The sequence below is a fragment of the Chamaea fasciata genome, unplaced genomic scaffold (genome assembly GCF_029207755.1).
Source record: "Chamaea fasciata isolate MVZ Bird 193981 ecotype frontalis unplaced genomic scaffold, bChaFas1.0.hap1 SCAF_3, whole genome shotgun sequence".
Taxonomy (NCBI): Eukaryota; Metazoa; Chordata; class Aves; order Passeriformes; family Sylviidae; genus Chamaea; species Chamaea fasciata.
Genome location: NW_027094088.1, coordinates 93822065 through 93837393, shown reverse-complemented (window position 1 = coordinate 93837393; position 15329 = coordinate 93822065). Strand labels below are relative to the sequence as shown.

General features: G+C 35.0%; 1 protein-coding gene across 10 annotated transcripts in view; it reads left to right on the top strand.

Annotated features, from left to right (window-relative positions):
• DLGAP2 (DLG associated protein 2) overlaps positions 1-15329 on the top strand; it is a 378906-nt gene that overhangs the window by 128625 nt on the left and 234952 nt on the right. For all 10 annotated transcript variants that reach the window (XM_066179828.1, XM_066179829.1, XM_066179827.1 and 7 more), the window contains one exon: positions 13830-13862. In XM_066179828.1, coding sequence (XP_066035925.1) covers positions 13830-13862 — 33 coding nt within the window. The remainder of the gene's footprint in view (positions 1-13829; positions 13863-15329) is intronic.

Here is a 15329-nt window from a genome sequence, read left to right as displayed (position 1 = left end):
CCTACAAGAGATAGTTTTCTGTGAACTTCTCCAATGTAAGTCCCTCTCATGGGCAGCAGTCCTCTCAAACTGCTGCAGTGTGGATCACTCTGCCACTGGGTGTAATCTTTCAAGGACAGGCTGCTTCAGTGAGACTCCTCGCTCCGCAGGCCTCCCACAGTGTCACAGCCTCCTCTCAGGCACTCACCTGCTCCGGTGTGGGTCTCCTCCATGGGCTGCAGGTGGAGCTCTGCATCCCTGTGGCTCTCCATGGACTGCAGGGGCAGAGCTGCCTCACCATGGGCTGCACTATGGGCTGCAGGGGAATCTCAGCTCTGGTGCCTGGAGCACCTCCTGCCCCTCCTTCTGCACTGACCTTGGTGTCTTCAGGGCTGTTCCTCTCATGTTCTCACTCAGCTCTTGTCTGGCCACAATTATACCTGCACAATCACTTTTTTTTATTTCCTCTCCTTCTTCTTCTTAACTCTGTTATCCCATAGGTGTTACCATTTCTACTTGGCCCAGCCTTGTCCAGAGGCACATCCATCCTGGAGCTGTGTGTCATTGGCTCTGCTGGACATGGAGGAAGCTTCTGGCAGCTGCTCACAGAAGCCACACGTGTAGCCCCTCCGCTACCAAAACCTGGCCATGCAAACCCAATACGCTTATTTGTTAAAAGTTTGGTATCTTGTGGGTTGTTCTCTTCAGTTCTAGATTTTTGTTACCAAGCTCTTTCTCACAAAGACCATTCCTGTCTTTTTTTTTTTTTTTTTTCTGTCTGTATATTTATGTGTCTTTTCCTAGAGTCTGTATAGGAAAATATTTTTTTTCATGATAGAATCTTATTTCCAAATTAGCTGAATTTGATTTTGTAACTATTAAAATAAGGAGATATACCATGCCAACTATACAGAACTGTTTATTTCCACTGTGGAAAAAATGATTCATATAAACAGAACCCCTGTAAGTTGTTTGAGCAGTGTAACTAAAATATTGAGGCAAGGACATGAAGCCGTAGGGTACAGGTTTATTGCAACATTTGATGTTGTACATTAGCAATACTAGTATTCTTTTCAAAGGACTTTTTAAAAGCAGAGTTTGGGCTTTAGTTAGCTGGACAAGCAAGCTGAAGGACAGTTTCTAAACCACCTGAATTATCTCAGGGCTACCTGTTATTTTATGATCCTAATTTTTTTTTTTCAATTGTAAGGTGCTATTGATTTCCATTTTTCTGCTTACCTAAAAGAAGTATCACTTGAATGGGAATTGTAAGCATTGCATTCAGTGCCTGCCATTTGAGGCAATGCTAGCTGGGCATTTATCTGAGGCTTTGTTTCAAGGTGATTATTTCTTCTCCCATTTTAAATATAAGTTAACTTTTTCTCATAAATATTAGTCTTTTACAGTTTTATTATTTTTTTCATGTTGCAAATTATTATTGCATTACCATAATCTAAAAAATCATAGGGGAGAGAGAGAGAGGGAGAAAATCCTCTTAAATGACAGAAAATTGATAAAGAGGAAGATGGAATAGATAGTCTTAAATTTTCTTTCCTTTACTGTAAGAGTATTTAGGGGTCTCCTAATCTGGGTCAATTTCAAATCAGGCACATTTTAGAAAAATGTATAAAAGATTACTTTGTTTGGCTGAAATCAGTGTAAATATTTAGGTGTTTACTTTTGTAGGTTTTGCATCTCATGTAATTAATTATGGGAAAACATGTAATTTCACATCCAGAATTTTATTTTATTATTGTGAAAAATCATTTGACTAATTATTTTAGTCCTATTGAATGAGATAGAACTAAACTTATATCCCTAGAGAAAATAATGTATGCCTTCAGAACATGAAAAAATTAAAAATGTGTGTTGAAAACTCTTATGAATATTCTCAAAGCATTTAAATTCCTTTGTGTGGTTTAGATATTAGACAAAATTTTGCTGGATTATTATGGAAATAATAAAGATAGGCTAGACAATTTATATTGTAAAACTTCATGTAAGACAAAGCATTTGTAAGTGTAATAGGTAGAATTAGATCATTACTAGTACATCTTGCAATTAGTTAATGAATTTTGTATAGTTGTTTAAAGGGCCTAAAACATTAGTGGCAAATTATGTATGTTGGGAAACTTATGTTTAAACTCCGTCCTAGCCAATATTATGTTTGCTGCTTTTCAACCACACCTGAGGTACAATAGTTTTTGAAGTCAAACAATTGCCTAATTATATCATCCAATAGCTAAAATGCTTTAAATAAGAAAACTTAGATAAATAGTCCTGAAAAATTGCTATGATAAATGATGTTGTACTTTCTTTTTCAAGGATGAAGTATTAAATCTCAATGACAACTAATTTCACACGTGCATATCTGTTTTCTGTTGATTCAGGGGTGTTTCTGTGATTAGGAGAATTTATAATGCTGAATTCTTTATAATTATAAACTACTCATTTGTGACATTTATTTATGAGTAACTTGTGTATTATTTATAGTTTGACTATGAAAGATGGATCATAACTTTTTCATTACTTGTCTCCTGCCAGTAATTCAATATTATCTTCCTGTTAAAAATAATCTCCTTAGTTTTAAATTTTCAGGAATTTTCCCCTTAGTTACATCTTACAAATAGTTAGATGGAGGCCAGTAAAATTGTTGAAATCACATATGTGTTTTTATAATTTCTAAATTCATGGCCAGTCCTGCAGATAATCTCGCTCATGTGACTGTTTAGGGGTCAGTCAGAAGTGTTTTGAATGGTTATCTAAAAGAAAAGGCTGCACTATCAACAAATTTTTCATTATTGAAACACATTTTCCCCTTTAAATATTCTCAGAAAAACAGATCAAGGGTGACAGTTTCTTGGTATGATTTTGAACACTGCATCATGAAGAGAAAATACTTCATCAATCTGATTTTTCATTTTTGTATATAAACTTGCTTCCAGTATCTTGTTAGAAAATAGACAACAGTGGCTATTATTATCCTAAAATTGACAAAGGCATTTCAGTAGATGTTTTATTTAATGCATCTGGAAAGGAAAAAAGGTAGTTCTAAAGAATAGGGAGAAACTGGTACAACTTTAAACTCAGTTGACTTATCTGAGAAATTATGGGCATTTAATATAGACTAGTGTATTTTCTGAGCTTCTGCTTTTGTCTCTCTCTCAAAAGTGAAGAGCAATTATGCAACTCCACTTTATGTTTGACCCAACAAAATGGTTATTTTCCAAAAGACAGTAACATTCAGACGGAACTATTAGTAGTATCCTGTTGTTAGGCTAGTTTGGTCAGTGGAAATTTGCTCCAGTGATGATAATACCAGTGATTTGTACTCAATTAGATGAGTATATTATACATTAATTTAATCTTGAGATTTTTATGAGGGTTTCAATATATCAATAACAATGTCTAAAATACTTACAAGGCTTGCGCTGAGAATCTAATTTTGGTGCTGTTTTAAAATCAGACAAATGCATCCCATATGAGTTTTGTGTCTTCAGGTTCCCTGAAGTTTCTACATGACATATGGAGATCTGTGATACTTAGCAGTTACAGCTGTGCCGTAGTACACGTTAACAATCTGTATTTTGACCTTTCAATGATTGTGCTCTGTACATAGACTCCTAATACTGCAGGTTTGGACTTCCTCGTAGCTAGCTATTAAAGCAATCACCAGACCATTGCAAAGGCATAAAGGAAGTGAAGGTCAAATCACTGGCAGTGAATTCTGGCTTGCTGCAGTAATCTAAAAGGTAATGCTGGCTGAAAGAGGTACCACTTGCTGTGTACATGATGCACTGAAGAAAGCAAAGGGCTCACGCAGTTGAAAAGATATAGTGATTTTTAAATCTGCTGTTACAGCTTTGCTTTTGGCTATGTAAAGTTGAATTAATTAGTGTTCCTACAAAAAGATCAGACTATTTCAGACATTGAATTCTATATCTCTATGTGGATATCTCAATATCTTAAAATATCTTTTGCATCCTCTAATCCTATTTTTTATTGCAATTCTACATCTATTTGTCAAAGGATTTATCTAGTTATTATTAATGTTTATTTAGTTATAACTGGAACTTTGGGTTGGTTTTGTTTATGAATGTTCATGAGAAGTGTTCACTATAGAAAACCATGCATAAAAAGTTTCCAGATGTGCTCAGTTTTACACTTTGTTCCAGCATTGGGTCTTTGTACAGATGTGGGTGAATACTTCACCAGAGAAAAGTTGAGTGCTTGAAGTTGATGCTTTTTACAGAAAACAGCAAACTTTTTTTTTTTTCCTGTTTAGCTCACTGGAAAGTTTCTAAAACCTCAAATAAATCTTTAATTTCTATTGTAAAAGCTAAAATTAAGCACTTGGGTTATTTTGAGCTTAGGACTGCAGTGAGTTCTTTGTGCTTTTGTAATGGTTAAGATAAAGGTCACATTTATGTATCCAGTGAGATGGAAGTGCTTTAAATCATCATCACAATAAACTTTTTTTTTTTCCTGAGAAAGTTTAAGATGGAGAAATAAGGACATTTTCTGTAAGTCCACTTTAAAATTTTTCCAGATTAGCGTTAATAATGCTGATTTCTTTGGCAGCAAGTGTTATATAGAATAACCATATTCTTAAAATCAGTTTCAGTGCTTCAGACTAAAATTATGCTTCTTCTGTATTTGCTCTCCAGAAGAAAATGTTTCTGATGGAGAGCAGAGACTGTATGGAAACACTCCTCCTTAGATATGCAGATATATTTAGAAATATCATCAGATCTCAAAGACTGCTCAATGCAGACATCTTAATGGTTTCAGCTCAGTGCTCTTGTAAACTTAGTTCCCCTCAGCCTGTATTTAAGAAGAAACCAATAGTGGATTCTTTCTCAGGACAGTGGAAAAGTCTTATACAACTGATCAGACCTTGAGCTATTGTCTCTAGCTGTTTGTTGGTAGACACTGCCTGGCATGTCAAAATTAGCTGCTGTAAATGTCCTCAAGTACTCATTTAGCATATGAGGTTACTGCTTATTTGGGACTGGATAAGGTCAAAGCTTTAAAGGTGTGCATCACAGTCCTTTTGAGTTTGAATTAGGACCTAGAAGTGTAGGATTTTTATAAGGACCTCAGAAGTGTATCTGCAGCAATGAAGGCTGACTGCACACTGGACAGCATCAGTACAGCTAGCAGGTTAAATTGAGTGATTGTTCTCTTTTTTGGCACTTCAGATGCTGCAGTTGGAGCAGGGCCCAGTTCTAGCCCTTACCCACATCCAGACCAGTGTAAGAAACACAGACAAATTGGACCATGTCCAGAGGATGGCCACCAAGATGGGCAGGGTACTAAAGTATGTGATGCACAAGGAGACACTGAAGAGACCTGAATTTGTTCAGCCTGAGGCTGAGGAAGCTAAGAGGAGAACAGAGCTAATTGCTGTCCTCAGCTGCTTAATGGGTCATTACAGCCAGATGGAGCCAGACTGTTAATGGACATGCACAGTGTAAGGACAGGAGGGAACAGATAGATGTTGCAGCAAGGGAAATTTCAATTATATTTGAGGTATAAACTCTTCATTGTGAGGGTAGTCAAACACTGGAACAGTTGCCCAGAGTGGCTGTTAATTCTCCTTCCTGGTGGATTTTCAAAATTTGAGCAGGCAATGCCTTGAGAAATGTAAGGTTACTTTGGCAGTATTCTGCTTTGAGGGATAAACTCTAACAGCATAAGAATGTTCATTCCAATCTGTACTGTTCTGAGTTGGTATACATCATTGACTTTATATGAAGGGCATCATTCAAGTCTTGCCCAGCTATGGATAGATCCCCTTAAAATTGTTACATATTTTTGTAGACCATTTGTATTTCACACTACCTCCTTAATTTTGTTTTTAAAGTCAAATCCTCACTCCATTTAGATGGTTTCAAGATCTGATTCCTATATGAGAGCAAAAAGAAAGAAAGGAGTGAAAAAATAAATTTAACCTTTAGTGTACCAGAGTATCGGAGTATGTGATATACTCTATACCTGTGCAGTCCTATCCTATATTTTTTGCCATCTATCTATTTGGTTCTTTGTTACATCATACTCAGCTTGTATTTGTACCATTTTTGTTTGCTTTTATGAGGCTCTGAGAGTATTGGTGAAATCTCTTAAAGTGAGCAAATGACAAAAAGATAAAAAAAAAAAAAGAGACAGAAAATAGAGGAATGATGATATATAGCCTGTATAGTTTTGTAGTAGTGTACCATTGACCCTGAGTTGAACTCCGGTGGCACTTACATTGGCTCCAGAGGGCTTTTGGAGCAAGCAAGGTGCAGACTGTCTTCAGTTTTGTATTTCACAGCATTCTCATAGATCATCACTCCTACAATTTTTGATCATCACCCTTACCCTTCGTATTTTTCCAAAACATGCTACAATATGATTAGGGGTTGGAAGTTTCTTAACCTTGTCAGTAAGGAATATGATCCACTTGAACCTTCAACATCACTAGAAAATGAGGAAAAATGAGAAGGAATACAAATGGATTTGCTCTTTATAAATCTGTCACCTGGTCTCTTTTGGACTCGTTTGGGATATTTAGACTCTCCATTTGGATACTGTGTGTTTGAAATGTGTATCAGAAGTGTGCTAAAGCACATCCTTTTTATTACTGTGTTTATGGCTGCTCTTCTGAAAAGAAAGCATTTGTGTCCAGATCACCAAGAGAAACATTAGTTCCTTTTTTATTTCTTGAGTGGCTAATATTTTGCTTTTTATTGCTTCAGTTATTTTTGTTTTCCTCTGAAAATATCTGATTTGCTGATCCCATTTTTTTTTCTGAAATCTCTTTTGACTTGGTTAATGCACGTGTAATGTGTAAACTCCATATGGATAAGGATCTGATGTGCAAATACTGTGAATAGGTTCTGGCATTGCTTTGAGCATAAACCTTATATTTTTATCTGGGGAAAATAATGGTCTCTTAGTGGTTGCTTTTTGCATGTGGTTGGATGTCAGTTCATTTGCTCAAAAATACACAAATTGTGCTGTCAGGCCAGTTGAGTTTCTTCAGCTTTAGGCTCACTCTATTTTAATAATGGCTATTCTGTATTCTGTTTATATTTAAAGATGAAGATACTTCTATATTTTCAGTTTCTTTCACTTCTCAGGACTACTCATTTCCCTTGCTCTGTCTTTCCCAGTATAGCCCAGCTGCTAATCTCTCACAGGCTGCTGGGTTCTTTCCTATTGTATTTTTCCTATTCTCAAAAACTTTAGTAGCTATTTGATTTTCCTAACCTCAAGGCCCAGTCGTAGGCAGTAAAAAGGCTTTAGCTATAAATACCAGTTGAGAGGAAGTATTCAAGAAAGCTGAAATTACAGATGCAGGGGAATCTCATCTTGAGAATGGTCATACCATGATCAGCAGTGAGAGGCAGGCAGGAAAGTGGGCTCTTACACTCAGCAAGAAGTGCTTGTAGAAATAGTTTGAAAGGAATTAAATATATTTAATTGCTATATCCACAACAACTAAACAATTACTGTGATTATATGTTTTAGCATGTTCTACATGATGAAGTGACTTATTTTTCTGAGTAAAAAAAGAACTACAGAAAAACAAAACAAGTTTCAAGATGGACAGATATGTTACCTATAGATACACAAATGTGGTTTTCTTTTGATTGAAGTTATTTTTATTTCCTCTATGACTGTTCCTGGAAATGGGCCCAAACAATATCTAAGTGCAAAAATACTTGCTTTCACTTCCTATTGTGCCATTTGTGAGCACTCATAATACTAAAAGAAATACAGTGTTTTGGTGTAGTGTCATTTTGATTATTTTTACCACTTCATAGTTTCAAACAAGAAGTTGTAAAAAGCACCTTGAATGCTTTGAGGATTTGCTTTACATGAATTACCTTAATAGGGCTTGTTCTGCAAAAGTGCATCAACAAAGTATCTTTGACTTAATTTCATTGTTACTATGGCAGCTGAACCAGGCACCTCTAGTCAAATTGCTGTCCAGAAGGAGGAGTGACATATCATTTGAGTCAAGAAAATTATGCTGCCTTAAATTAGGCCAATAGCATTCTTAGAAATATAAGAGATTGTCAGAGAGTAAATATTTTGCTGTACCAGGCAGTTGAAGGGTTTTGGTCATGATGCGTATTAAGTATGGGGCACTTATAACTTTAGGATGTGGCAAAGTTGGAGAACAGCAAAGACAAGTATTACACACCATGCAGAGAGAAAAATTGAGTAATTTGAATAGGGAAAAAAAACCCAACAAACAAACTTTGAAGGTAATGAGTATCAATTAGATATTTTTATTTTTCCCCTTGAATGCATTAAACATCTCATTCTCCATCTGCATATGGAGGGTTTTATTCCCTGTCATTGAAGGCTTTAGAGCACATTTTAGAAAAAATCTGCAGGTAAAATGGGCTTTGTAGAAGAAAAGTCTAGTTGGTTTTTGTAGCTGTCTCTCAATTTCTTACCTGAATGGGTGACTGAACACAAAGCAGGACATCTTCAAAGGATTTGCTCTAGCATCAGTGTGGAACAAAGAGGATATTGTGAATGGATGATCTTGGTGGACATTATAAAATCTTGCAGTTTATCCTACAGGTCTGTCACAGTGATGTTTCAGGAGATGATACTGTGCAATGACGAGATACCAACAGGAGGAAAAAGCTAAAATAGACAAAGCAAAAGGTGTAGGAGAAAAAATTACACAAGGAGAGAGAATGGAAAACATAGTTCATGATACTTTCAGTTTTTATTGGTGCTATTATAGCCATGTTTAGATACAAATATTGGAATAAGTTCCTTAAAATTATTGGTTTCACAGTTGAGCCTTAAATTATGCTTTGCTTTTCAGCTGCACTAAATCTCAATATAATTCATGGCTACTCTATGTCTCTTTGAGTGCCACAGACTTCTGTTTCATTAGCATCAGTAAAATAACATTAAGAGACTGATGACTTACGGTGCTGATGAAAATGATGAAACAGTTGTGTTTCTTGCCTTTGGAACAAAAATCTAAAGAATTATCCTAAATTTCCTCTTGGAAACGGATCTGTTTTTTCTTTGTTTTTAAAATTATTATTATTATTATTATTATTATTATTATTATTATTATTATTATTATTATTATTATGCCTAAGTGACTGGGGGGTAAAGGAAAACTAATTATTGTTTTCTGTGAGGCAAACCGTAATTCCATAATCGTCTGTGAAACAAAAATAATTTCTCGTTTTCCTCTGATGCATGGATCTCTGGATTCAAATAGGCAGTGATATTCAGTAATTGTACAGTGCTATCTGCTATTTTCGCCACTCAGTAAATAGATCTAGAGGGAGGGAAAAGGAAAAGCAAATACAGAATTATAAGCAATAGAGAACATACTTTTTTCTAATTGAAATTTAAAATAATATTGGCAGCAGGGAAGAGCTGTGCCAGGTAACTGGAAGTATCAGATGAAAAGTGAGACACAAAGGCCTATTACATAAATGAAGGGGAGATACAGAACTGGATACATGGCACATTATTCAAAGGGTAGTCAGAAGTGCTGACTTCATGAATTTTCTGAATGCAGTGCTGAGGTGACAAGTTATTCCCAGCATGCTTCTTACCTTTGCATATTATTTCTCACCATATTGTCACTTCCGTAAAAATCTGGTCAAAATCATCCAGATTAGACTCTATAATCTGCATAAACCCCTGTTGAGTACAAAGTGTTCAGTAAAGTGTAGTGTTAAATACCATCGAGTATTTTATTTAATTAAAAATATTACTGATATGTGGTGTCTTAATTTTATTCCATTATATAGCCTGCATGGATATTTTGAATTGAAATTTTTTTTAGTGGCTATTTTGTATATTCACCTGGCCCTTATATTGCTTTCCTTACTGTATCTCTTTATAGTAGATTTGATTGTACTTGCACCAGCCATACAAGAAAAGTATATGCAAAGAATCAAACATTGACGTGTTTAGCAAATAATTTATTTTCACCCTCATTTAACATTGAACTCCACCTTTTTTTTTGAGAAATAATGTTGGCATTTACATATCTGGATTTATTATTTTTAATTGTTCTTATCATTTAGATCAGACAAGAAAAACTATAAAAATTAAATACATTTCATAATATTTGGAGGGGAATAAGATACTGTGTCTTCATAATAAATTTATTTCTTCATAGGGTCTTTCTTATGACCTATTTTGTCAGCAAGTTCTTATATCTGGGAACATTATTTCTGTTGGCTTGACAATTTCAAATGACAGAGTGAGATTAATAATATAAATACAGGTTTTCCTTGTTCTATTGATTTATTGGGTCCTAAATCTCTGAACACTCACCTGTATCAGTCATTTAACTATCGAGAGCTATGACAAAAAGTTACTCAGATGGATGAGTGTTTGCAAGAAGGAGTGTCTTTGTTAAGTGTGATTGATCAGCAACATACAACAAAGAAAGAATACTTCCTGTGAAGGTATCACTATAATACTTTGGATGGATCAGATATGTACAGATATGTATCTGCAGACCAAGAGAGTCAAAAACAGCTTAATGAGGCTGATGAAGTACTGGTGCAGGCTGGGGTTGTGGGATCTCCATCCTTGGTGGCTTTCAGGACTTCACTATTAAGCCCCAGCAGAGCTGAACTTGTATTATTGGCAAAAGCCCTTCTCTTCTCTTAGTGGGGAGCTGAACTAGTTCATCTCCAGAGGTCACCTGTAATAAATACTCCTCTTCCACAGTGGATGTTATTATGAAGTCTAAGACCTTTTGCAACATTAAAGAAAAAAAAAAAAAAAGAAATAGGTAATTTTAAAAAGGTAGCTTCTTGATTTTGATTTTATGCTACGTAAGTTTCCAAGGCAGATTAGGTGGCTATTTCTTTCCTCTCATTGGTAAATTTTTTGAGACTAGTTTTGCTGCTACACTCAACTAATGCTGAAACACTCAACTTTGGGTGAGATGGATCTAAGCCTAAACAATGTAATTTCACCTGATGCAACAGTATACTGTTGTCATGCCCTTCATTGTTTTCATCTGCCCCAGAACTGAAATTAAAATTAGAAAAATTTGAATCAGTGCAGGTGTTTAGCATTGAGCCATCTTACAGAAAGATCTTTTCTACCAACATACAACAACTTCACTACAGAGAAAAGAAGTTAAAATAAGTGTCAAATCATAGCTTCTTAACAGAATTTTCAGATTTCTGTATTTCCATATGAAGTAAATCTACAAATAATTGAGTGCCATGTATACATTTTATGTGTTGTGGTTTTAGAAACTGAGGGCATGCAGTCTTTCAACAATAGCCATAGAATGCACGGATCTAAGCAGACTATATAGAGAAATAATTATTTCTGTCTCTCTCCTACAGGCTCTGTGGAAAGCAGCGCTCTGTACAACCTCCTTGTCATTTTTTTACATGCCTACTAGAAGTGACTGTGTTTTCTTTGTCACTCAACCTGTATGTGTCAAGCACAATGACAAGGGTATCTAGTCTCCCCACCCCAGTGGCAAACTACAGCAGAGAAATTCATAAACAGAAACTTACTGCTGAATTATCCACATCCAAGAAGTCTGCACAGACGTGCTGCTGTCAGTTTGAAACGATTCCCAGCCATTGGAAGACATAAAAACAAAATCCCCCCATGAAGACTCCTCAGGCATGCTAAGATAGGGGGACACCTGGGTTGCCCATAGATATGGAACCCTAAATAAACATCTGAAAAAAGTCCAAAAAAGCAGTAGCCTGGCAGGGATAGTGCTGACACCTCTCTAGCTTTTGACAGTTTTCTGGCACTAGTCATAGCTGCAAGCCTTATTTTGCAGGTAGACTATCTAGCCTGCTGCAGACTTGTAATATTGGCTCTAATTTATGTTTATGAGGAAGAAAAAGGGAAGATAGTAATTTGTACTGTTGAGTGGGGACGTTTGGAAGATGGTGTTTGAAGGTGCAGAATATGTCAGACAGACTCTTTGGATTGTAAAAAAAGAGTGAAGCAGTTGTTAGCAGAACACAGAGGATCAAAAAAGCCAGAAGTTCAGAAACCAAGTCTCAGCTTATTCTTCCTTATCAATCAGGATAACAAACTACACACAGGAAGACAGCCCATCTCAGTAAAACCTCAGAAAGTCTTTGAATTAAATGTGGAAAAAAAAAAAATCTTCTGAGCTGCTTCCTCTGCATCACTTCATGTTATGGCAAGTCCATTTTTCATGATGCAGTGAAAGAAACTGGCCTGAATTATCTCTGACCAGGCTTTTTGTGCTCTTCACTGGATATTCTCTCAAGCCTGCTGTTGGGGTGCTGTTTCTAGTTTGTCAGCTCTGCTGGGGACACTAATGAGTCAGTCGATACAAACTGGCTACATGTTTCATGGTGCTGAACTGCTTTAAATTTCATTCCTTTCGATCATGCAACTTTACCACTTTCTAAGAGTTGTGATCTACCTATCATCAGCAGAGCTGCCTGGAAAAACTTATTTTTCCTCATTCCTTTCCCACACACATGCCACAGTAGTAAAACCCCAATGATTAACATGTTTAAAATATATGAAATATGTAGGCTCAAGTGCCGTTACAAAGGTGGGTTACTGTGAGACTGCTTCTTATCTGTATGGAGAAAGTACTTCTAAATGACTGGCAGTGTCACCACGGCACTGTAAAGGTCAATCTGCTCAGTGCATGTTTCTCATATTGTATTTTTATGACATTTTTTGCCTTTGAGTGTAGATCACAGCTAAAGTAAAATCTTTTATTTGTTATTCAAGGTGGAGATAATTTCAAGCAAGCTTTTGCAGTGGACTTTTATTTGCCAGACATGTTAAACTACTTTTTGTACTTATATTAAAATGTATACACACACGTATGTGTGTGTCTGTGCCTGCATATATGTGTATATTTACTTCAGCATACTTGTTGCTGTTGGAAATGTCATTTTTTCACCTGAAGATTAAAATGAAGACTTCAGAGATTTGTGATATAAAATATACTGTGCTTTCTTGTTCTAGTAGGACACTTACCAGTATATCAGAATTATCTGCCAACATGATTAGCTTCCCTGGGATTTCAGTTGATGTTGGTATTTGGATTCTAAACAGAAGCTTTGTTCTACAGCTTGATACTGACTCCTGAAGCAGCTTGGTCTCAAGAGATACTTCAAACTATTTCCTCCATGTGTCCACATATTTTTATATTATACAAAACAGTTTTTAAGACAACTAATTTCCAAACGGTGGTGTGTGGATAAAATAGTAACAGCATGTTCTGGTTTGAGGCAAATTTCAATTTTTGACAATTCAGCATCATAAAGTCACCCCAGAACACTGGACATTTAGAGACTGTATGTTTGTTATGATGGAGTTATATTTCCTTCATTTCTATATTTGAATATTTTGCAGAGTGTAAGTGTGCATTTGAATGACTGTTTAACTTCTATTGCCTGGAAGCACTTGGGAGTCTTTTATGAGAAAGGAATATAACTCTCTCTCTATTACTGTTTGCTACCTCCTGTAGTAAAATATTATCAGGCTTAAACTTTTTGTTTGAGTGACTGTTGTCACTGCAGTATTGTACATATCACAATACAAAAAAGTCATGTAGAAGCAAAAAGTTCTGCTACATGAATGCAATCATCTGGAGTGTCTGAAGGTGATAGTTTTATAAATGTAACTAAACATTTATATAGTTCTATTTTAAAATTATTTTTGCAAAAATATTTTTTAATCATATTGCACCTGTTAAGGAATGTGTGCTGAAAATAGAATTGCATTTTTTGGTGCTAATTTTGAGTTCTCTAAGTTTTTTTTTATATTTGGATATAATTATGGCATCTTAAAATGAAATTATATTTTTCTCTTTTTCTTTGCAGAGTCACAGTGTACACTCTGTGGGGAGCCTGAAGGTGAGTGTGTTTTTCTACTAATATTTTTCAAAGCAGTTAGAGGTGAACACTTGACTTTATTAATACTCATGTACAATAGATTGGAAGTAGTACATGAATGATGGAAACCAATGAAAGATCTTCTACCCTATGTTAGATACAAAAAATTATTTTGATTAATCTGAGCACATGCTCCAAGCAGGAAATACCTTAAAGGAAAAAATATTGCATTAGCAAAAAAATTGAAATATTTAGTTCTTATTCTTTTTTATGTTTGTCAAACTAATTTGTCATTAAGTGAGAGTGTAAAAAGACATTTAAGGACATCATTTTGAGAATGGAAAACATAGAGATTGGACATAAAAGATAAATGAAACATATTTTTAGATTAGATTTTATATTTACAGAGAGGCTAACACCTTTTTGAAGATGAAGTGAATAAATGCTGCTTCTGAAATAAAAATAATTAAGTTGAAACCTATGCAGTTCAAATATGTGCCCACATGACCATGTGTGATGCTTTGTTTTGTTAGGAGTTTTTCCAAGTGAATAATTGAATACCAAAATGAGACCCATATTTTACTTAAATGAATTCTCAAGCAATGAGAATATGATTTTTAAAATATGTCATTATTGAAGAAAATATCTCTAATTAATTTATTTATTTATTAACATTGGTGCAGTTATAAAGAAAACATTAAAAGATTGGCTTAGTTTGAAATCAACCATCTGGAGTCTTTCTAAGGAACAGAGTTCAAAATAGTCAATGTAAATGCTGAAGTGAAGTATATGAACTAAAAAAAAGAAGTTATAGATTTTAGGTTGTTCACCAAGACATTCAGCTTTATGTCTTGAATAGTTGCTGAAAAAAATGTTTCAGCTTCTAGTGTTTTATTGGTTTAGGAGGGGCAGGTTATTAAGGTATGAAGCCTGGAAGTGGAAGGCTTGGAGACCTTGCATCTAGTGAAACACCTCTGTAAATTAAACAATAATTATGTTCTTCTCCTTTGTTGTCTACTGACAAATAATTCTTCTAGAAATTTGTTTTGACTGCATTCCTTTAATAAATAGTCAATTGTTGATTTTTTCATTTTCTTTGTCCTTTATTTGATAAATTTATCATAACAGAGATACATGTATGAAAAGGAAAAATGAGATTGGCGTTTGTTTGCCTTTCGTGAGATATTTCTCTCCCGATAAGTTTGACCAACTTTAAAATTATGCATTGCATTAGTTGTTTCATTATATGCTGTGCCTGCTTCATAACAATAGTTTTCCTTTCTTTTCATTACTGCTCTTTCATATCTCTTCAGCTTTGCAAATATTAATAATTATATATGGACTTTGTAAGAAGGGAATTTTAAAAAAAGGTAATTTAAAAAAAATATTTATATGACTAAAAACCCACATTCAAAAAATAACTATATGCATTACTGTAGGAACAGGCCTCAAGAATATAACGTTCAGTTTTTAGCTATACATAAATTA